Source organism: Cygnus atratus, chromosome 2 (assembly GCF_013377495.2).
Source record: "Cygnus atratus isolate AKBS03 ecotype Queensland, Australia chromosome 2, CAtr_DNAZoo_HiC_assembly, whole genome shotgun sequence".
Taxonomy (NCBI): Eukaryota; Metazoa; Chordata; class Aves; order Anseriformes; family Anatidae; genus Cygnus; species Cygnus atratus.
Window position 1 is genome coordinate 109090941 of NC_066363.1, and position 24800 is coordinate 109115740.

The 24800-nt window shown below is 40.2% G+C and overlaps 1 protein-coding gene across 2 annotated transcripts in view; it reads left to right on the forward strand.

The window, feature by feature from the left end:
• Positions 1-24800, forward strand: part of MYOM1 (myomesin 1) — a 73101-nt gene that overhangs the window by 44885 nt on the left and 3416 nt on the right. The window contains exons 22-37 of one of the 2 annotated variants that reach the window (XM_035564142.1): positions 4359-4515; positions 5568-5674; positions 5792-5836; positions 9213-9349; positions 10358-10502; positions 11122-11181; positions 11440-11507; positions 12687-12800; positions 13481-13568; positions 14306-14344; positions 14438-14543; positions 16159-16322; positions 17519-17555; positions 17869-17891; positions 19496-19551; positions 23729-23944. In XM_035564142.1, coding sequence (XP_035420035.1) covers positions 4359-4515; positions 5568-5674; positions 5792-5836; positions 9213-9349; positions 10358-10502; positions 11122-11181; positions 11440-11507; positions 12687-12800; positions 13481-13568; positions 14306-14344; positions 14438-14543; positions 16159-16322; positions 17519-17555; positions 17869-17891; positions 19496-19551; positions 23729-23944 — 1562 coding nt within the window. Of the gene's footprint in view, positions 1-4358; positions 4516-5567; positions 5675-5791; positions 5837-9212; positions 9350-10357; positions 10503-11121; positions 11182-11439; positions 11508-12686; positions 12801-13480; positions 13569-14305; positions 14345-14437; positions 14544-16158; positions 16323-17518; positions 17556-17868; positions 17892-19495; positions 19552-23728; positions 24717-24800 lie in introns of those variants that run through there. The other variant, XM_035564143.1, reaches the window with a different exon arrangement.

The window sequence follows — 24800 nt, forward strand, 5'->3', positions numbered from 1 at the left end:
TGGAGTGACTTAGTGAAGCTGGGATGAGAAGAAGGGGTGGAAGTAGTGGATGGCAGGTTGAGAGGGGGCAAGATTGTGGTATGGAGACAAAAGAGGATAACCATGTGGGCAAAAAGGTCTTGGGGCACGAGAGCGAGGTATGAGCTGTGGAAGGACTAAGAACACTTAGCTGAGAATAGGTTTGGGCTAGACTAGGAGGAATTTACGTTGGTAGTGGAGATGTGGATTGCTCTCTAATGAGAAAATCAGCGGCCTGAAAATGGTCACAGATTGAAGCAGGAGGAGTATGGAGCTGGGAGCTCTAAGGACTGGAGGCTTGGGAAGCAGAGGCCGTGAGATGTTTGGGAGGAATAAAGGCAAAAGCAGGAGTATGGGAACTCTGTGGTGCTCTGCTGTACTGGATGAGATGAAAGGGGGCACCACAGGGTAACTCTTACCATAACAACAGCAATATCCAAAGTAACAGGGCATGCAGGATGGCTAGTTCCTCTGCTCATCTGCCATCCATCCCTCAGCTTCATCTCTCACAGCCACTGCATCTTCTTTTTTCTTTCAAAAATACAGTAACCCTAATTTTAGATCTACAAACCACTGAAGCACTAGGCTGATTTCCATCACCTGCAAGTGGAGCAAGGCAAGACTAAGGAGCTTGTTCTTGAAAACAGCTTAGATACTGCAATAACAACCACTCTTAAAACAAAAATCAAACCAATATTAGTACTAAAGTTTTGGTTTTATTAATACATTTTCCTTCAAGGTTAATATCTGTCAGACTTTTGATAAAAACTTGTTATGGTAGTAAACTTCAAGTGTACTAAGTAAAGGATTGGTCACGCCATTAGAATTCCAAACATACACAAATGTAAATGGTTGCAAAGATGATAATCATGACCAAAAAAAAAAAAAAAAAAAAAAAACAACACAGCAATTTTGACGTTCTTTCCAATGAGAACCGTGCCCAACCTGGGAATATGAACGTGAGCAGATCATTTGGTTTGCAGACATCACCATTAGAGAAGGAGATGCATCTCAGGACTGTGGCCCTTTTGCAAGCCAGGCTGGTGTTCAGAGGGATCACAAGAAAGTCAGAGTTTGGCCAGTGAAATCTCAGGGAAGCTGAAAATGATTTACTTATACAAATCTGGTTGACCCATATTTTGAGCTGAGGTCTGCAGATACAGTATTCACCAAACTAAGCCTCTTAAAAGTGTTAAGAAGGAACAAAAGGCTTATTAAAAAAATATTTCAGAAAGCAGTCACTTGGGTAGGCTTTCAGCTTTCTCACTCAAACCACACAAATCTCAAGAACAATCACACCATTTAAAAAAACTGCCACAAATTATTTGGTGTTGCCCAATGAATGCTGCTTTTGTTAACATCTTAGATGGAGACAAAATATTGTCAGGTCTCTGTAGACAATTCCTGCTGGAATGTGGCTGGAATGTTGCTTTTGGCAAATGTCTAAAATCACCAGGAGACTGAGCTGTCTAACCAAAGAATGTAAGTAAATAACATCCTGAATGAAAATATTTGTTTTAATACGAGTGGTAGCAATTTTCTTTATCCAGTAACGTATGTTACTATAATGGTGCAATACTTTGCATCTATCTTCTGTTTGAAAACCGTATTCAGTTTTTACAGTTATCTCTTAAAACTAAATGAAAAGCCCATACACATTAAAATAAATAAACAAATAAAAATCCAGGCTAGTTTTGAGCTGTAACTTTGTCTCCAGACAAAATCACTTTGGTATGTATGGATCTCACAAGAGGCAGGGGAAGTCCAGGAGCAGACCGCAACTCTTCCCCATTACTTCCCGGGTTTGCCCTTAGTCCTTGTGCACTTTGGTGCAAAGTGAAGTTAGCTTCTCATCCTGCATCAGTTGCTTCAGGAGAGCTTGGCGCAGGAATATGATCTGCCCTGGGGGTCAGACTATGGGGTCTGACCGTCACCCTCACCTGAAGAGCTTCACTGAGGGATTTTGTGAAAGGAGCCTTTTTACAGGAGGGCTCCTGCACATTTCTGTGAATCCTAGGCTATAAGACCATGCACTTGAGGGCTGTTTCTGCCAGAGCAACCTGCTCTTAGTTACATCTGCGAGGCTCACCTGGCCTCTCAGAACAGAATCAGGAACACACTAAGATTGTATAAAATAAGTTACCTGTTTTTTCTGACACTACCTTAGGTGCTGCTATGACTGAAGCCATAGCAGACCTACAAATTTAACCCTATGGCTGCCACAGCTTGCATCAACTGTTTCACTTTAATCACACACCCATTTATCCATCAAAATCCCTTCAGCTAACAAATAGGCAATGTCCACCTTGAGAAGAGAGGCTTTGGGCAGTGTGTTTTGAAAGTTTTAAGGCTGAATCTCAGAAATTAATGAAATACTGTCCCATTCAACTTTTTTTTTGATTATCTGTAGACAAGATGATGCCAGTAACTCTAGTGTTTTGAAGCCGTCTGCTTTATCTTAATTTTAGCTCTTTCCAGTCAGTCCAATGAAACTCTCAGATCAATGGAGACAATCAGTATTTGATCTGACATCTAAGTATTTTATTTCTTATGATAACTTTAAAAGTGACTTTGGGTGCTCTGTAGAAACCACCAAGCTATCAAGAGAAGGGAAATTAGACTACTACTGTTGGAGCAGCCTCTTTGGTTTCACATTGTAGGACAGGTGGGGACCTCTGCTCAGTAGTTTAAAAATATATTTTTTTTCTTACTTCCACATAAATATTAGAATTAAAAACCATCGTCACTTCTGGAGATACATGCCATGCATTGTTATCATAATGTCAGTGCTTTAAAAGAAATATAGAGGATGTTGCCCTTTGTAGGGACCTTCTGGCTGTGATTCTTTGCACATTGCATAAGTTGCCATCCAAAGATTCATGTACTAACGATCTACAGGAAACTAAATACTAATGAAATATAAAGTGATGAATTTGCATATAATAAATTACATTATAACATTCTTGAAAAATGTGCAGCTACCTGGAAAAATATTTGTAGACCAAATCACCTATTGGTACTCATTGTGCTTCATTGCTGTGAGGGCTGGTAAATAATAGGACCAAAACAAGAATATTAAACTAATCTTTCATTAAACAGTTATGGCAAATTAGAAAGAATAAGAAGGCTGCACGTACACCAATTGTCATTACAGGAGCTACTCACAGTGCTGGACAGGACATGTATAATACTAGGGTGACGAAACACAGAAATCTCCTTGCATACCTGAGGCTCATTAAGAATTATGCTGAAAACAAAGCTCTTAATTTCAATGTCAGGAATAGGGCTCTTGTCTTTAAGATACAATATGTTGTGGAGAAAGCATGTCGTTAGCATTCCGGGCAGCCTGAAATTGTCTTAGACTGAGTAATATACCACGAGTGCCCCATTCAGATGTAAGACCAAGCTCAGAGCTGTTCAGAGGAGGAAGCTGGATGTCCTCCAGCACATCTCAGTTCTCTGTGGTATTCTCAGACAAGCTGTTGAAATGAAAGTTAACGCCACAGATGACGAGATGCCCAGATGAAATTCCCTCGGCTTCACCAGTGTGCAAGGGAGCAGGCAGGAGGTACACTCAGGTTCCTGACCTAGGCCTCACTCTCAGGGCCCTGTAAGGACAAACTGGGTCACCTTATTCAGCTCAAGGACTGCAGGTACTGGCAAAACAGGGTGGGCGACTTAGCCGCTAATTGCAAATATTCACTCCCTTTGTGGGCCCAAGATTAATGCTGCAGACAGTGGCAGGGCCAGATGCCAAGCATAGCAATTAAACCAACCTCCTGGAGTGAACCCAGAGTCCCTGAAAATGTGCCTCGGTTGCACAAATGAGCGCTGCTTGGGCAGCTCGGTTGTTTCCTCTTTTACCTCCTGCACCTTTTCAAACATCTGCATTTGTACCCAGTATTCCCTTTAGAGCTCTTATTTGACTAGGGAATGAGAAATTCATACTACATAATGAAAGCGCTGACTACCCCTTAGCTGGAAAAATATTGCTATTTAATATTTCAAGCATTTAATGGATTTAGAGACTTGCTTCCTCCCCCTCTTTCCCCCCTTTAGGTTTTTCCAGTGCAAATATCATAAATCTCATGTGTGCTTAGACATGTTCAAATAAATCAATTGATTTATGATGCTCTTTAATCTGTTCCTTAATTTTACGGCCTAGAACAAAAAATTCTAATCATGAATCAAGGACTGAGGATGCCAATGTTTTCAGCAATTTATGTGCCACTCGAGAAAACTGGCAAGGATCTTCTTAATCCACACTATGAATCACATCTATATACATTTGTTTGCTGGTATCTCTAAGAAAGTGGAATTGCCTTGTTCTGATCTTTCAGGAACTAAGGAAGTGGTGGTCAATGTGGATGACAATGGAGTAATTTCCTTGAACTTTGAATGTGATCAGATGTCTCCACACTCTAAGTTTGTTTGGTCCAAGAATTATGAACCAATTGAGGACGACTCTCGACTGGACATTGATACCAAAGGCGGAAAGTAAGAGCCCTCAGCAGTAACAGTCATCCCATGTTTGATAAACCTAGGCTGGTCACAGAAATCGATCCTTTCTGGATGAAAGGGTCAGTAAGAATTGTATCTGCCTTTGTTACTAAAAGGCTCTGGATGAGTATGCTGTTCTCCAACAAGTCCCTGTGCAGACCATTGGGCAATTGTAGTTTGCACAGAATGAGTCAGGCCTCCTGATTAAGCAATTAAGTTACATTTAGGCATAGGGTGAGAAAATTGGTGCTCTGTCCTCTTACAACCTGCCAATCAGGACAGATGATTATGATTCCTATTGCTGTCACTGTAAAAGTCCAAAAGCTAAAATTGTCTGCTTGCAAAATGCTTTTACCATGTAGCACTGTCACAATCTTCTGAGGAGATCCCTGTTTTGATCACCTCACCATAGCCTGATTTGATAACTTTCACAATGCTCCATGAGCCTAATATGTTTCTTCAGGCATTTTTCAAAAAGGAAGAAATAGCAAATGCATAGGTGGAGCCTATGAAGCTATGTGCTCTTACAGCTATAGAAACCATACGGGAAGAAATGGTGGGTCATACCACTCTTGGTATTGCATATGAAAATTGAATCAGCCTGCACTTACAGTATCCTTCCACGCTCACCAAAGACCTGACAAATGCTTTTAAGTATGTGTGAGCTAGCTTTGGCTAGCTCCAGTACCGTTGGCACTACCTGAGAGCTTATTCAGCTTCCTGGAGAGGTTGTGCAGGTTGTGCAGAGGTTGTGCAGCAGAGGCAATTGGTCAGCCTTTACTCTTATGGTCTCATGGATGCTCCTGGATCTCCCTTCTCTCTTTGCTTTAGTAACCGATTCCTCTTAGTCCAGATGTACTGGCTGTGCCATTGCCATTTGTAACCACACGTGGTAGGGCTCACCCTGGTTTATTCTGGTCAGGACACCTGTATTTACCTTTTAGTCAGAGCAAAAGCTTAAAAAAAATTATTTTTATTGTGTGTTATAAAAGGGACCTTGGTTCAGACTGATCTCACCTTTTTGTCAAAATGTTTCATTTTTTCTAAAGGTCAAAAGCAACCTTTAAGGATCTTGGAGAAGATGACTTGGGAATTTACTCTTGTGTTGTTACAGACACTGATGGAGTTTCATCAAGCTACACAATTGATGAAGAAGGTAGATACACAATGTCTATTAAGCATGCCTGTTTTACTTTCACTTCTGTTTTTTCCTGCTGCTGTGTCTCTCATATCCATAGGTATGCACACCTATCTTTTTTCATGTCTTTTGCAGAAATGAAACGTCTGCTTGCTCTGAGCCATGAACACAAATTCCCAAGTAAGTGAATCAAGCATGTCTGTAGGGGAGAGATTTGCATGCGCACGGGTATGTATCACAAAGCTCCTGCCAGCATCAGATTGTGAAACTGCTACAGTAATTTCAAGTGAAAGTGTTTTTGAACTGAAAATCTAAGATTCCTTTTTTTTTTTTTTCTTTTCTTTTTTCTCTCAGTACGTTTGTGTATTGCTCTTGTTCTTCCTCTTCTTTTGCAGGCTGCTGGTCTAAGTATATACTAAGTCTCTATATTAGATTGAAAATAAGTATCCCAATGGCTTTATTTCTTCTGCCATGCAGCTTTTTTTTACTTACTCAGAATGCCTAAGCTGATTTGAAAACCTGAGTTTGAAAAATTCTCTGCCCCTCTAACTTCACCCCAACTGAAGTTAACAGAAGTTAAAAGTAAGGCTAAGAGAACAAGCAATAGTAGTAAATTCATCTCTAATGATATGTATATATATGTACAGAATTTTTCAGCTGAAATTCATTCCCTCCCTCTTTTCTGTAATACTTGATAATAAGAGCACCTTTCTTTTCGCTTGGAAGGATATTTTTGTCATGTCCACAGAACTCTTATACCTTCATGATATCCTGGCTGTAGTACAACCCTGTTATTTCCAGTGGAATGTGACTGAAGAATAACTGAAGAAAATAATAAATTGAATTGTAGAAAGAATCCTATTACACACAACGTGACGAGATCTAAGCCTTGTCTCATCTCCTGCCACTACCATCTCTTGTGCTTTGTTCCAGACACTACTGTTCTTGCCTGGGTTTTAATATCTTCAGCTTTGTGCTTGTGCTGCTGGCACCTCTGCCAGCTCAGCCCACATTGTGCCTCCCAGGCCAGTCAAACTCGGCTGCAGACATTGCCTGTCTTTCTGCACACATCATCTCTCTTTCTCATTTCCCTCTCTGCCTTTTCCATTTCAGCTCTGCTCTTCCCAACATATCATACCAACTTTTGACAGCCTAATGACAGCCCAAGCACCCCCTTCTTTACTCCTGCTCCTCCCAGACGTTTCCTCTTAATCAGGTCTTCACAGCGAGCATTAGTCATCACAATCCCTTATTGCTGTCACTCACCCCAACCCTTCTCCACTGAGTGCTCTTCCACACTCTGTGTTAATAACTAATGTCACGAAATAAGTTCCTCAGGACAAGACTGGGGGGTTGGGTTTTTAACATGTTTTCGGGTGTCAGTATGCTCCCAGCTGTGCATGAACTTCATGGAAAAACAGACCAAAAAAAAAAAAAAAAAAAGAGATTAATGCAGAATGTGTTGCAATGTTTCAAGGAGAAAACCGCTTTTCTTGCTTTGGCCATCCTAGGCCCTATAGACTCTCAAAAAAACCAAACCAAACCAAAACAAAAAACACACATTGTCTAACTTCAGTCTAGTTGCACATGGTAATTTGTGATGCTATACAAATAAGATGTAAAACCTTGTAAGCATGATGGCTGGAAAATCCCTGAAGTCACTGTCAGCTGGTGTTTAGTAAAATGGATTTTTTTTTTTTTTAAATAAGTCTTTTGCTTGTGGAATACTGTTACATGGATCTCTCTGATTCCTTTGGACTGCGGAGCGAATGGCCTTTTCCTAAAATATAAAGCTTTTACATCCTTTCAGCCCCTTCTTGAACAGTTTCTGAGATGTTTTCCTCTCTCCCATTTTAGACTAAGATATTAATAGTTAATTACATGCAAATCAACTGGGAGTTTAAAATTGCCATGGAGCTGACAGTGAAACAAAGCAGTGCAGCCTGGTATCTATTCTCATCCTCATCCTGTTGCTTCTGAGACTCCTGTAGCATTTCAGGCGCTTTGTTCTGAGAAATCATGCAGCATCCAAGATTCCTTTTGTTTCTCACAAGCAATGCAGGAGGGAAGGAAGCTTCACAAGTACCATTTCCACTGCTGGGGCACACTCATAACCTGGTCCCTTTTGGTACCGCTTTCCCCCACAACTCCTTTTTAACCATTTTTTTTCTCTTCCAGGTTATGCCCATGTCTTTTTCATATTTTTTTTTTCCCCTGGGACTGTTGCCTCACCTCCCAGAAGCTTTATTTTCACCAAAGATATGTTCTGTACCACCAAAATGTACATGAGTGTGGAAAAGTATAGCTGCATGGAAGGGGTGCCCATATGAAAGGAAGACACAGGGAGACCTCACACGTGGCCACTACCTGGGATTGACAGCAGGGTAGAATGGCAGCTCTGCTCCAGAAGGCACGCTGTTGTTTAGGGTGGTGAAAACAGGAAGATGAGAGATGCCAGAAAACTACCCCAGTCCCAGTCCTCTCCTGCTGCAGCTAGGCTTTTCACACATGAAGTTAAATAAACAACCCCGTCCTGTGATTTGTCTGGGAGAAGGTGTAGGTTGACACCCATCACTACACCACATAATCAAGCATTTTGCAATGTGTTTGTACGCTCTCCTCGGTTACACCCTTGCAATGCAGACTTTACATTGCTGTGAAAGTGGAGGTTGGGGCAGAGTTCATATATAGCATACGTGCTCCTAAGAGTATGAGGTTTTGGAAACTTGAGCATCCACTAGGACAGCTAAAATGATGGTAATTAAAAAAAATGAGCAATGTGCCCAAATATCAGAGTCTAAATGCCTGTATTTAATGTTGGTGATTAAAATCTCTTAACAAGAATTTAAAGTGAAGGCACACTGAGGACTTTTACTAACAAGAACAAGGAAAAGTTTAAAAACCCTACAGTTAGCTACAGTAGAGTACTCTTTACAGGATTTTTTTTCTCCTGCTTACACAAGGAATTGTTCTATATGTCGGGATTTCCATTATTCATACGTAAACAAAATGTACTGGGGAGATTTGGGGTATGTTGTGATACTTCGTGTATTCTGGAGATAAAGGTTCCACTCAGCAAAGATCAAAGTACTCATAAAAGTCTCCCAACCTGCAATTCACCAGCTGACTTTCTGATCTGCCTTTGTGCTTGATTGTTGTTGTTATTGTTTTTCCACTGAGTCAATTCCCTGCCTTACAATAACATTGTTAAGCGACTCATTAAAGATGTGTCTGCCCTATACAGGCTCACATCATGCTGCAGAGATGCTTACAGTTTACCTTTGGCCTTGTATTAGAATGGAGGAGCCCCAGCACAACTCAAATTGTCAGTGTTTCTGCTCTGTTCAGACCTAGTGATAGAAAGATCAAATGATTCAGTCTCACCTGTCACCCTGTGTACATGTGGGTGGAGAGGTATTCCAACTATATGAAGAGCTGTCATAAGCTAGTCACCTTGCATACATTAGCTGAAAGAAAGACGTGGCTTTTACAGAAGAAGATAGTTGTTGGGGCACAGGCAAAGTATATGCTTCATTCTTGTCTTTCTTCTTTGTAGCTGTTCCACTTGTCTCTGAGCTGGCAGTGGAAATTTTGGAAAAAGGAGAAGTGAGGTTCTGGTTGCAAGCTGAAAAACTGTCTGGCAATGCAAAGGCCAACTTTGTATTTAATGATAAGGAGATTTTTAATGGAGAGGTAAGGCTTTTCATTGCTTACAGATGTTTGCATGTTTATAACCAATGAGTATTAATGTCTCCAATACGCTTCCAACTAGTGTTCCATGCTAGTGCATTTTTGTCATAAATGGCATATTTCATCAAAAAAATCACTAGGAAGTCTTTGTCCATAATTTTCAGCTCCAGCTGAATTCTATTGGATGCAGTTTATAATGTGGAATTAAATGACTTCCTGCCACCTTTGTGAGTACCACATGGTCTGTTAACTAATGGATACCATAAGAGTTCCTGCAGTGAGGTAGTCACAGGTAAGTAACTCCTGTGGTCTTCAAGGAGTCACTGCAGTTGCCCAGATTCATCCCATGTCTTTTATCTATGGCTTATCTACGGCCCTTGTGGTCACTTCACACATCACTTTGCTGTTTGGAGGAATTTAGTACACCAAGGGAAAATTCCCAAGTGGTTGTTTCCAGTAGCAGAGCTTGTTACTTATGAAGACAGGATGCGTCATGCTTTTGTTGCAATACCGATAGCAGTTAGGAGGCAAGGACAGAGCTTCTCTAGACTCCCCAGGGAAGTGGTCATGGCACTGAGCCCGCTGGAGTTCAAGAGGGCTTGGACAATGCTCTCAGACGTGTGGTCTGATTTTTGGGTGGTCCTTTGGGGACCCAGGAGTTGGACTCAATGATCCTTGTTGGTCCCTTGCAACTCAGGGTATTCTATGATGATTCACTCTACACAAAAATTTATATAAATATTGTCTCAAAGATGATAATGTTCTGAAGAGGTGCAAATCTAAACCTTAATAATGAAAAAGAACACAACACTCACCATAGAACAGGATTTTCATGTTTCCATCCTTGTCAGATTTCTTATTAATTTGTTTACATGTATAGAGCTGGAGCTAGAAATAGTGGGAATCTGACTAAAGAAAACAGAATTTCTCCTAAAGATATGAAGCAATGTTTGCCAAATATTCTCTGATTCTGTTATCTGTTAATCGTTGCTTTACTTTCCATTCCTGTAGAAATATAAAATGAAGGTGGACCAGAAGACTGGCCTTGTTGAAATGATTATGGATAAACTTGAGGACAAGGATGAAGGGACTTACACTTTCCAGCTGCAGGATGGAAAAGCAACCAATCAGTCCAGTCTGGTGCTCATTGGTGATGGTAAGCTAATCTATACTGTGCAGAAGGCTTGAAAAAATTACATCGGGGTTGGTTGTAATCTTCACTTTCTACTGTTTTCCCATTTTAGTTCTAATAAATGTTCATGTCACAGCATTTGCCTGCCTCAGATAAAACAGACCATGTGTGTGAACTGATAATTTTTAAGTGCCCAGAGGAAAGGGAAATGTTATAGAAATGTAAAATATTGGAGGCTATCAAGGTTTGCTTTTCTATGGATGCAATGAAAATTCCCCTTGTACAATGCCTGTTCAGCCAGAAACACACATCTGCACCTCTTTGCATTGCCACTGCTTGCCAGTTCTGCTGCCGCTCCTGTTTGCCTTCCTTCTGGGAGTGGAAAGCGATTGCATGATGGGGGATTACACTTCTTCAGAGTGATGTGTTAAACCCCTGATGGCTGCAAGCAGCTTGGGAAGTTGGGTTAGCTGTAATCAGCTTCTGACCCTTGGAAATGTTCAGTATTAAGTTGCTGAGAGAAAATTTGACCACAACACAGGGTTCTTATTGGCCTCCAAGGGACAGAGCTGTGCCTGTTACAGTACTGCACTAATAACACATGTTGTTTAACTTCATATATGTTGCTGGTTTTAATTTCTAGTATTCAAGAAGCTGCAGGGTGAAGCAGAATTCCAGAGAAAAGAGTGGCACAGAAAACAAGGTGATAATAAGAATATTCATAAGAATCACGTGTTAGTTTGTTAAGTATGAGAATTTGTTTATATTAATATGTGCTAAATTAAAATAGATGTTTTTATTCTGTTGTGTAGTTGCTTGCCTTTTGAAGGAAAAATGGGAAAAATAAACACTTTAAAATATAACAGTATTCTTGTCAAGAAAAATACATTTGCCTTTGTTTTTGTATCATGAATACCACTGATGTCATTTTTTAAAGAAAAATATCTGTAATTTCAAACAGGTCCTCATTTTGTGGATAAGCTGGGATGGGAAGTTACCGATGACTGTAACGTGATGTTGAAATGCAAGGTAAGGGGCAAGGAAAAGACTAAGTATAATGTTCAAAGAAGCACTTTGTCCTACTGCTGCTTAGATGCTGAGGGAAGAAAAGGACTAAAGAGAGTCTTTGGTTTTGTATTCCCAACTGCATATTGAGTAGTGGAAGAGACTGAAAGCACACGGGCTAGTCATGCTGGGGTGACTGTAGATTGTCGGAGACTTAGGCAAAACTCCTTCCTGTCCAGCAAAAAGCAGCTCAAAAATTGATAAAGGAGAAGATGGTGGTGAAAAACAAATGGATTGCCCTCCTGCAGTATGATTAATAAGCTCTGCTTTCTTTACAGAAATACAGTATCTGAACAAAGAGCAATGTGTTGGTTACTGTGCTGGAAATAGAAAGAGAGGCCTTCTGCAAAAAATCCATCAAGAAGGGGACTCTGTTACATGCCCCTTGTGTATCCCCACTGGTATTCAGGGACCTGTTAGATGTGCCTGTACAGCTTCCTAATTCAGGCATTTAAGATAGAGACTGGCACAGGAGCAGGGTAGGAGGAAGGTAACATTTATTCTGAAGGGATAAAGAGCACCTGCCTCTGGGCCATAAGGTTGTTATCCCCTGACAGCTCTCTGGTCACCTCTCCGCAATGAGCTGGGGCTATCGTTCAGTCCTCTGTGTGTCCCCATTACCACAAACAGAGGTAAAACAAATCATCCTGTGCTCTTTCTGGTTTTTTTTTTTTTTTTTTTTTTTTTTTTTTTTTTTTTCAGACAAAACACCTTGGAAAATAGCTTAAACATTTTTTCTTCACGTCTGCCATCCACCCATCCATCCATTCATCCCTCCATCCATCCAGTCAGGAAAATAGACCTCAATAGGAATGATGGATCCTTGTGAGCTCAGGGACTGTCTGATTTGGGACCTGCTTATGTGTGTAGAAATTCTTTGAGCAGAATTCACTAGATCCCTGGTTTCCCCAAAGCTGTTGACAGTACTTTTCTCTCTCTCTTCATCCCTTCCATTTTCTCTCTTGCATCCTTTATTGTAACAAAGAGGCCTCCAAGAGCATCCTTGTAATTCACTGTAAACATGTTGTAAAGCTTGCTGTTCTTGTATGCTGACCCAGGATTCAAGCAGGCTAACCCATGCAGTGCTAGGTTCATCTGACCAAATGTAGAGAATAATTGCAATGTGGTTTTCATCCATTTTAGGTGGCTAATATTAAGAAGGAAACACACATTGTATGGTACAAAGATGACAGGGAGATAATGGTAGATGAAGAACATGACTTTAAAGATGGTGTGTGCACTCTGCTGATTTCAGAGGTGAGTGACTGCCTTTGCTAGCCCTAATCTGAAGTCGGTGTTATGAATTCAGGTGAAAGATATGATCTAATATTTCAACAGAACAATCAAAATAGGAAGTGGGTTTTAAAAACGGAAAAACTCATGAGGCATCTATATTTTAGCTAAAATAAATTTCTATCTATAACTGCTCACTCAGATTTTCAGGAAATGATGACAGTAGAGATAATAAGCATGTCACTTCCTTTGCATGTCAGTTAACAACCGAATCAGACCACATCTCTGTTGTGACTTGCACTTGGGAAGTGCTTGTCACTTGGGCTTCCAGAGGACCGCCCTCTCAAAGTCACCCAAGAGACGCACTTGAGACTTGCGGTCCCTACCCAGCTCTGCTGCAGACACAGGGTGTGACCTGCATTAACCACTAAATCTCTTTGCCTTCCGTTCCTCTGGCTGAGAAAGGGCAGAAGTGTCAGGCCCTGTGGGGGCTGGGGACCACGATGAGGCCATCAGAGCAGGACCTCCCAGCCAGGCCCTGACCCACCACCCCAGCCAGGAGCTGGGCATGGGGGGCACCAGGACAGCCCCAGCCCTGGGCATCGGGCACCTTCTGGGAGACAGGCATGGGGATGGGACGAGGCTTGGCTGGGACACAAATCTGGATTTTTCTACAGTAACTGTACTGAATACTGGTTTTACAGTTTTCTAAGAAAGACACTGGCACTTACGAAGTTATACTGAAGGACGACAGAGGAAAGGACACCAGTGAGCTAAAGCTTACGGACACAGGTCAGAGCCCCTTTCTGCATGCTCTAAGCCATGCAGCCTACATCCTGCAAGCAAGATCGAGGCAATAAAGACAACTGCATATGTCTCCTTCCTGTGGTTTTGTTCCTCCTGTATATAAGATTATCTGATTAGAAAAGCAGAGATTGTTTAGCACAAGTAGTACCTGACTACGCCTCATTGCATGGGGATCTTGTATAATTTTGTGAGAATGTGATGACTGGTGCTGAGCAAAATGATAACACATTTCCTCAGGGGCTCGGCAGTAGTTTAAGTTTGTAATTATAGAAAGAAATTATAGAGCTAGATAATTTTAAAAGATCTCACTTTTTTAAATGTTTTGTCATTACTATATTTAGAGGCTTTTCCATTCCTTGTGACCACTGTGTTTTTAAAATTTCAGTTATAGTTAAGTTTCCAAGCAAGTGGGAAAAAAATCATATCCATTGCAATGTACACAGATGGGTTAGCATTCCAACTGAATATGATCATTTACAGGGTAAAAAAGAGAATACAGTTCAGTTCAGCTGCAGCAGTATTCATCCAGGTTAAAGTCTGGAAACTGTGGAATAACAGGCTGCATTTTGGCACTACTTAGCTTTCTAATACACTTTTTAATGTAGGTCTGATTTCTTTTTGGACCCTACTGGGGAGAATATTTCAGAATCAGTGCTTGGCCTATGATTGACTGTGCTTGAGATGCAGACACTGAGTTTAGTCTATGGATTTTGTTTCCACAGCTTTTGCGGATCTGATGAATGAAGTATGCAGAAGGATTGGTAAGCTTTTAATTCTCTTCTGAGATGAATGACTCATTGTGACACTCAATGAATGCCTGCATGGCTGCATAAAAACATGTGGTCTTTTTGCAGCTTTATCTGCAACAGACCTGAAAATCCAGAGCACAGCTGAGGGTATCAGACTGTACTCCTTCGTCACCTATTATGTGGAGGATCTGAGAGTAGGCTGGGTGCACAAGTAAGTATGCAAAAGCTTTGCAAATATCAGTGCGGCTTGGTTTTTGTAGACTCAGAAAGAACCTGGATGTATGAGACAGGCTGGGCCCAGCTGTCTTTTCATCATCTCTCATGAGTCCTTCTCTCACGTGAGAGTTAGTTTCAGAGAACTGCACCTACAAGGAACCAGTAGGAGAGTTAGGTCTTGGTGGCATGGGGCCTTCCTGCTGTTTTGCTGTGAGACCAATAGTCCCATGCCATGTGCTGTTGTCAGGGCTGTGTTGCTTCAGAGGGCTTCCCACCTTCCGAATGGGATCTGCATCTTCCTCTGAACCAGTTTTGAGGGGCAACATGAGTATGATCTATGGCACTGACAAGCTCTGTTAGAGGCCAGCACATCTGGTTCGGAGATACCTAGCCTGGAGGCCTGCTTGTCTAGGAGCCATAATTCACAGGAACTGGGGCAAACGGGCACATCCTCTTCATGCATGGGTTCATGTTTTGGAGGCAAAGCAAGATTAATTCCACATGTGCCTGAGGCAGTAAAATCCAGACAGGCCCTCCTGTGAGCACTAAGAGCCTAACAAGGACAGACAGGAGAATTGAGACTCTTACAAAGAACTTGAATACCCAGCTCCCCATAAAATTAATGGGAGTTGTGTATCCAAATCCATGAGACAGCTTTGAATTTTCAGTCAGCATAAACAGCTTGTACTGTAAAACTCAGAAAAGTAAATAACTTAGTTTATTTTAAATCTATTATTAATGTTCTTGCTGTTTCACTTCCTGTGTATATGGTAGCAGTTTGAGGTCTTCCTCTCTCCTGGCATACATTTTGATCTGGTAAAACCAGGAGTCCCAAGCATTACAAAACTAGAAGTGAATATGAATTGTCCTGGATTTTTTCTCTCTTCCTTCATTTTCTCTCTTTTTCTACCCTTCTTTCTTGTCTCTCTCTTTTCTTTATTTAATTTTTAGAAGCTAATTTCATCTTGAAGCACATCAAATTGCTCTTTGACCCTCTAGCATATTCAAAGCTATCAGCTGAAAGATAAAAAGAAAATGAGCAGCTTATTTGACAAATATCTTCTGCCTCTTCCAGAGCAATTAACTGCTTAGCTAAGAAGCTGAAAATTGATATTTTTCATGGGAGTTGTATTTGTGTCAAAATACATTTAACTGTAAAAGCCAAAGCATAGCAGAACATGAGAAAACTTTCAAACTAGGCAAAAACCATTTGTAACAAAAGTGGTTTTTTGCAGGTACATCCCTATATAGTTTTGCTTTACTCAAGCAGAAAAAACTTGTGCTAAGGAGAGAACAGGAACATTTGAGGTATTACCGATCAGACATCTGAGTCTTAAATCTGTATAATATTTCTATGACTCAGGTTCATAACCTTTCTGCAAACTTTGAGGAGAGCTGGAAATTGAACAGAAGAAGACTGTCATAACAAGTCTGTCCCTTTGGTCTACAGTTTAGCAATGATTTGGCTTTAAAAGCTTCAAAATATGATGGCATACCATTGCACCTTGGAAATCATTTAGTAACTGCGATGTTCTGAGTGACTCAACAGGAACAAATCCTGTTTATATTCCAGTAAAAACGAAGGGGTGACATTGTTTTGTATTTTTCAGTGACACCCAGATTAGGTTTACAGACAGAGTGAAGACTGGTGTCACGGGGGAGCAGATCTGGCTGCAGATCAATGAGCCAACTCCTCAAGACAAAGGCAAATACACCATGGAACTCTTTGATGGTAAAACTGCACACAAAAAGATGGTGGATCTTTCTGGACAAGGTAGGCCATTCATACTGGTAATATCACCTGCACATGGGTATGACACTGTGGTAGAGAAGGAGCATCTCTAGCAGGATCAATCTGATACCGTTTGGGCATCAGGTTAATTTTTCCCAATCCAAATATCAACTTGCAGTTTGCCTTGGAGTTGCCTAGGGAAGATGTCAGCCCAGTTTCTGAGTTATCTTACAAAACCCTTGGGCTGCTGGCATTGATTGGCAATTTTAGACACGAGTTGTAGCACTGAATGCCTTCTGTATCTCTCCCTTCCAAGTAATAATATTCAGAGGAGGAAGTGAGGGACAAGTTTGTTCTGTTACTTTCCTACTGTATTTCTTTGATGGATATAAAAGGGCTCCTTATTCTTCAGAGATGTCAAGACTGGTCCCTTTCATCAGCGCAATGAAGGAATGTTACAGGAAGAGATAAAATTAATTCGATTGCCTGATGGAAGCTCTTACTCTGAGAGAGCTCTCAGAACCTAGGGAGCAGATTAACTACTTCTGAGTTTCTGCTTTCCATCTCCAGCATTTCCCATCCCTAAAGTTTTGCTTTGGGCCTGTAAGACCTGTGTAAGGATGATAACCTTACAATCATCTCTGGGTTGCTCCTTCTTTACTCTATCCTCATTTTTTGAGAAAAAGTGTGAAAAGCACTTAGGAAAAATAAATCTCTTGTATCATAAGCAAGTGGTCTACAAATTGGGGTACACAGGACAATCTGCTGGGGTGCAGGAAAAAAAACACAAGAACTTCAGTAGCATGTGTATATAATTTATAAAGAATTGCATATACATATATGGATGGTACTCAAAATTGTATTACTAATAGGGGGTTGTGATCAAAAACAGTTTGGATGACTTTAATGTGGTATATTTTGGGTTTCCTCCTCTGTTTTGTGAGGTAATTTCAGCCTATCATTCTCCTATCACTCTGTGTGAATTTTTGACCTTTACTATAAAAAAGAATTGTGTTTATGCATGTATATGTACATATAATAGTTACCATATACGAGACTGCCTTTATTAGTTGAACCATTCAGCATTTTAGGGTTTATACAGTATCACAGCATTTATCCATACATGAGTATTTCTTTAATGATGTCTACATTTTAAATTAATTTCTGCATTGTAAATGAACACTTGTGGTGGCCTATGTTTGAACCTACCTTTAAAATCAACTTTTCTCTTTATAAAGCATTTGATGAAGCCTTTGCTGAGTTCCAGAGACTAAAGTAAGTATTATGCAATCCAAATACACCAGTGGCACCCATAAAATAATAATGGTATTTGTTTGTTTTTGCTGGAGCTAAAAATATCCTATGAAACAAATCCTAGTCCTACAGAAGCCCGTAGGAGTTTTGCATGTGACTGCTTTGGTATAACTCTTATGTAACAGTTAGGTAATGAAGAAAAAGCAGTATTGCCAAATGACAAGAGGCATTTTCTTTAACTGATTAAGGCAATTTAAAAGACAAGCTATTTTTCCATCACTCTAAGTAAACCTTAAATAAAATTGGACTTTCTTTTTGTTTCTTTCAACTCCAGGCAAGCCGCGATTGCAGAGAAAAGTAAGTGGCCTTCTTTGACAATAATTGTAATAAGTTGTTTATGAAGGTTTTCTTCCTATACAGGAAATTGTGTGTTGGGAGAGAGAGGGCATGTATGCACGTGTACATACCTGTGCGCATCCTAAAACCAGTTGACCTTACACCAAGGGGAAGCAAGGAGCATGATTTAACATTTTGCACATTGCTGCTACTGACACTTTAAGAAGGGGTTATGTGGACTTTTCCAGAATAAGCTCCTGTTCCCATCACTGGTTATCTTTCTCTGAAATTCATATTTATTGTTGAGATCTCCCATGCATGTTTTTCTGCCCAAAAGTCACTCTGTTTTCTAAGATGGAGGAAATCACTCGGCTAGTTTTGAACTATCTAAAATGTTAAATGGCTCTGCATTATAAACAGAGGTGGGTAAGATTTTGCATAACTTAATGACAGATCCCTGAATCTCCTGATACTTTTGCATTTGTATCAATTTCAAAAGAACGATTAAAACACAAGTATGTAACAATTACTTAAGGAATAAATCATCATAAGGAATCATCAGCTTGGATTATTCAGCTCAATATTTGTCCTATTTACAGAAAAATCCATGGTGAAATGTAACACAACAAAAAATTCTCCAAGTGCAGATAACTTTCATACCTCTATAGAAACTAGGGCATAACCGGAGCGTGAAAAGTTGGTGGAGAAAAATGTGTAGAGGGATCTGAGCTAACTCCTCACTGGACACAGACTCCAAATGGAAAGGGTTTGGGCTATGTACAGCAACCCCTGCTAGTTCCAGCTGGGATGGCAGGAAAGGACCAGGAACAGCCCTGCCCTGGGCAATTCATTTCTAACTCTGCATGAGTCACAGAGGGCTGGCACAGAAAATGTAGTCATGCTCCTGACCTCATCAAGTTGCCATTTACTCCAGAGTATATATTTTACAGAGCATATTAGAGGAGAACATGCTCTATAGTCACTTCCTTCCTCTGCCAGGCTCCTCCAAGACTTACAACTAACAAAATCCATGTTCCAGAATAAATGCCTCAAAGCCTGCATGTGATCAGCTTATTTGTTTTTATGTAAGATTCCTATGGGACTTTGAACTTAACCTGTAGAGCAGATACCGACCTTGTTCACGTCCAGATACACACAAAGGGATGGCATTTCACTGCTGTCACCAAGACCGAAGCCCGTCATTGTTTTTAGACCAAAACCAAATCTCCAGCACTTTCTTAGCTGCCATTCATTTCTTATCAGAAACACGTTTCTAGTGTATGACACTAAAAATTTTGAGCACCAGATCTCAAAAATTCAAATATTTTGCGTGTGCAACCGCAAGCAACACCGAATCAGTGGCTAAATCTGCAGGACACAGCACATGGACTTCAATTCCCTCCAGTAAGTGACTGATGCCAGCTGTTAACACTTCTTTTGCTGTGAATCAAATGTTTCTAAAGTCCAAATGGTGTGCTAAGAATGCTGAGTAATTCTGTCCTAGCGCAGATATCAGAGACAAGTTGTACATAAATAAGATAAGAGGAAAGAACTAGAGGGGAAACAGAATCTAGGACACAGTTGATTTTGAGAGACTAAAGAATATTATGTTCATTTCTTTTCAGACCGTGCACGGGTGCTTGGAGGTTTGCCCGATGTTGTCACCATCCAGGAAGGCAAGGTACAGTGAATTCACCAAAGCTTTACACAACAGCTGAACAGCTTGAATGCCTTTCAATGACAGCAAAATATTCACCTTTTTTTTTAAAAGATTCCATCTTTAAAATCTGCCACATTATTTATTCATTCCCTGTCTTCTGTACATAATGCAGTGGTCTTGCACAGATGGGTTTATTCAAATATTATTTATTTAGGGCAGTGTCTTTTCTTAAGCATTAGATAAAAGTGAGATGACAATGCGAGCTGAGACTAAAATTCTTTATGTAACCAGGTCTTTAAAAATTCATGCACAGGTTTCACTGTTACATTTATCGATCTGTCAATCTATCAATCTATCTAACTTTCTATTTATTTATTGTAACACGGTACCAGGGAAGGTTTTGATTCCCTTTTTTTTTTTATAGGATAGCTACCCATTCTGTATCTTTTGGAGTTAACTGATAGTCAGATCTGTCAAAGCTGCCTTCTAAACAGGATAAAAGTAGTAAACCTTTCTAACTCAATTCTCTTTCAGACCAAAGGAGAAAATTTTCTGTATTTCATTGGGGTAAGCGGGAAGGAAGTCAGAGGAAGTCACTGGTATTACATTGGATTATATTAGCAGAGTTTGGCTAAAAGATTATTGTAAGGCAGTCACAGGGGAACACAGCTACATCACTGCTCAAGCACAGGACAGACATCCCAGGAAGTCAGTTCATAATCTTGTAACCTTTTCCCAGCGCTCTACAAGTTGCAGCAAAGTAGCACTGAGACCAAAAGCATCAGCTCTTCACCTCCCTCTGGTCGGCCATAAGCCACCTCCTTTTCAAAGTGTGGGTGAACGTTGAAATGAGACATTTGAATGTAGTTGAAAACCTGTAACACGATAACTACAGTAAGACAGCTTCTGGATATTTCCACTTTTTTCTTGTAGTGGGTCAGCTGGGTTAGAGGTACTTGATTATTAGCTCAGCAGAAGCATTAAAAATCTAAAAGCCTGAATTGCTTAACAATGCAAGACATAGCATAGCCACCAGATAGTGGGCTGCAGCATTTCATGTAAAATTAAGCATCTGGACATTATAAAATGGAATAACATTTGATTAAACTTTTCATTAAAGGATTTAGCGGCTCATGGAATGATCTAAAAATAAGCAGCATTCAGAAAAGTATTGTAACTATAGGCAGAGGACAGAAAGAAATAGAATGAATTTGCAGAATTTCAGAGAATATTGTTTCTGCTTGAAGATGAGATTCTCATATGGCTTTGGCAGGGGATAAATTTGGGTGATTTTTATCAGTTTTAAACTTTCTGACAAAAGAGAGTTGAAGTTGAGTATAAGGTCACTAAAGCAAAATGTGTAGCTTACAAAAAAAGCAGTTTGTAAAAAAATGAGTTGCAAAATCTCACCCAGACACACATTGTCCTTGACAGCAAGGACATTTGTGATGTTTGAACAAGCGACTGGAAAACTCCCAGAATTCGAGACAAATATCGTTGACCTTATGTTTCTGGACTCTGTAGATGATCTTTTTGAGAAACAGAGTAGGGCAGAGAGCGTTCAGAGAAAGCACTGCATGTTTGGGTGTTGTTGGCTCATCTGCCTACTGCTTGCATATATGCTGGAGAGAGGGGGAAGGCGGTTTTCTGTACCTGGTGTGTAATCCATGCAAATTGCACAATCAGCAAGGGTTTCGAGAAAGAGTAAATGAGGTAGTAGAGGACTGGCAGCTGCAAGTTTGGATTCTGAATACAAGTGCAGCCATAACTGGAGAGTTATATGATCAGATTGGTATCTTGAGATTGAACTTGCAAGCATATGCCTATCTCAAACTTAAACTTAACACTGCGATTGCGATGCTATTTACTGGCTTTTTACATGAGCTGAAGGATATGTGTGGGAATACATGAGCCAGCGCTTACCCAGTGTTAATCAAAGAGTGCTACAGATGGCCTAAGAGGCTTCCACTGATAGACATAAAAGCTCTTCAGCGTTGGGTTATAATTGGAAAAGGCTAAGTGTCAGTTCATATTAGGGAGGAATTATCAGACAAAACTAGCATAGGTTTTGTGTACAGGTGGCCAATTTAACCTAAGTAGCTGTTTTAACAAAAGTAAGGGGGTTTATTTTTAAAAGGAGACTTTGGATCCTGACAGACAGCCACTTTCAGACCTAGAAGCAACATGTTACATCCTCCTGCCCACCAGCTCTCTGTTCTCCCCTTCTGCCAAGGGTTGGTGCCCTCATAGGCATGCTGGAAGAAGGGAACATGTTCCCATAACTTAGCTGCTTTAATTCACACCCTGGCATCTTAGTCCAAACTACTCATAAATGTGAGTATGTGCTAATATGCAGGTGGAATGGCAATACTTGAAATACAATGACACATTTTTCTCTCCCACTTATAATACTAAAAACTCATGAAAATCTGCAGTGAAAGGCAGAAAAGTCAAGCAGAGGCTGAGGACGTTTGCACTGAGAGTGTTAAGGAAAAGGGGGAAACGTAAAACCACTTGTTTTCCCCATCTTTTCGAAAAGATGAACTGATATGGTCAAAACCACATTCTTACCAGTGGGCTACAGGAGAAGGCATTCATAATCCCCAAGTTGTCATCAACTGTAGGTGCTGCAGGAAATCAGATAGGGGCCATTTCCATCAGGCTTTCACCACCCCAAACCCGGTATGTGTCTTTCCTTCAGTACCAAGATATATGTGTTGGTGGTGGTGGGGAGAAACTTCACCCTCCCTTTTGTTTTCATTTTGTTCTTTAGGATTTGGGATTTATGTGATTTTGTTCTTTGTTCTTAGAGGTACAAAAATATTGTTTTTATAGAGGCATTTTTTTTCTTTTCTGTCTGCTCATTTCAATAGCTGTCTGGGTGTCTATTCTGTCCCATCTTCCACCATCACACTACCATATAAAAAGCAGAGCAGTGAAGGGAAGGTAGCTTGTTAAACTGATTTCTCACAGTGCCTTTCTGACATAACAACATATAGGGTCAAAATGTGCTCCTCCTCAGTTGTCTCTATTTCTAATGTATTTTTATCATGAGCCTTTAAAAAATGGAAGAGAAACTGGATTTCAGTCAAGTAGAACCTTGTCCATTCCTTATGTACCACTGAAGACCATTTTCTCTGTAGTATAAATTCTTCAAATTTTGCTAGAGAAAAAGTTAGATTCCTCTCTGAGTAACATTTTCAGTTCGGACCAATGTACTATTTAGTACTTAGACATAAATCAACTCCTTACTAAATAAAGGTCCAGAGAAAGGTGTATGTGCACTGAAGTTTCACGTGAATATTTTTCACATTTGATTTTGTATGTGATGTTCACTTTTGCAAACTCTTTGAGAAGATTCCCACAGCCTTGTGACTAGAGGAAGGGATAACAGCATCCAGTGAGTCCATATGTAACACGTATGTCACAGTTGACAACAACAACAACAACAAAAAGAGATCTGAACATTGTATGCACCTTAGACTTGCCAGCCTGCAGAATCTATTCAATGGCTAGTGATCTCTCCAACTGACTCTGATAATGAAGATTCTTCCTTCAATCTGTTGGGACTTACGAAGCTTACTAACATCAAAGGGAAATACTTACACGAGCACCAAAGAAACAGTAAAGTCTGTTTTGATTTCAGTTAAAAATAGTTTTATAGGAGTGCATAAAACAAATTAAGGTTGTTGAAAGAGCTGTCAGAACATGGTTTAAAAAGATCCTAAATTAAACAAAATATTCCAGGGACACTTTGCCCTTAGTCATTTTTTTCAAAAAGGAAGACAGACTTTCTTTACTTCTGTGGCAAATACATAGTGAGCTTAACCTGAACAAATCCATCTGACAGGTCCTCAAATTCTTATTTCGGGTCTAACACAAAAATGCAGGTGATATCTGGTTTGGTATTAAACATTACGCATGGAGAAAATCCCAGTAATCATTATCAGAGCAGAGAAGAAGGTCCATAAAATATTGAAAAGGTCGTAATGGAGTTTTTGAATTAACTGAGTTCTTTTTCTTTATGATACAGAAGACTGTGACAAAAACTATTGATCACTGATGATGATATGTATCCATTTCCTAAAAGCAGGAAGCTAAATGGGAGGAGGTGGAACATTTGGAGAATTGTGCATCAGAAAACACAGCAAGAATTTATTGACTCTTACATATAATCCTTTCATACTTTTTTCTGTAGGCACTCAATCTGTCTTGCACTGTCTGGGGAGATCCTACCCCAGAGGTCTCATGGCTGAAGAATGAAAAATCATTTGTATCTGATGCTAACTGCATCCTGAAATTTGAATCTGGAAAGAATGTCAGCTTCACCATTTCTGCTGTGTCCACACTCGACTCTGGGAAGTACAGCCTCGTGGTGAAGAACAAGTATGGCACAGAGACCAGTGATGTCACTGTAAGTGTGTTCATACCTGAGGAAGAGCAAGAAAATAAGAAAGAAGATAAGAAAAGGAAAGCGTGAATTTAAGACTAGGAAACAGAAGTATGGGGGAGATTTTGAATGACAATGCTGACATAATGTGTGTGTGTAAATGGCTTTCTGTTTTAGCAGGTAGCCTTGAATTTTTCCATTCACTTCACTTGTGTTTGTAATGCCCTTAATTGTGCCAGGGAAAATAGTGCATCTCCTAAGTATTTTCTCACTGCTAACTTCACAGAACCTAGTTGTGCCATCCTCTCACCCAGGCCAAATGCATGCTGGCTGTAAACACTGGTCTGCAATTTGACCCTCTTCCTGGGGCACTTGACCACACAACACAAATGAAGAGGGTGAAAAAGGAGTAGAGTGGAGGCAACTGATGAGGCAGATGGAAAGATAAAAAAAGATCAAGGCATTTCTCAGCTGCAGTTTAGATTTGTTCCAACTTTGGTAAAGTAGCATAGATGGAATGTGTTAGAGAATTCAAACCTTGGAGAAATTAGTGCTGGTTTTCGTCTACATTAAGGCCCCTTTGTATTGCTGTGTTACTTTAGAGAGGCCTTAATATGGGTGTAATTTACATCCATAAATATTGTTTAATCTGCCCAATTGGGGTAAAAGTACTGTAATATAAATGAAAATTAAGACTTAGGAGGCTAAAATACTAATGTGTGCATGTGTCTGCAAATATGAATGAACTCTCCTCTATGTTCACAAATAAATGGGATTCACTTCTTTCATTCTGTCATGAGTTTGTTTCACTGTGTCATGTTTTACTGGTCACGGCTCTCCTGGTTGTTCACATTATCTTATTATTTTAACCTTTTCACCA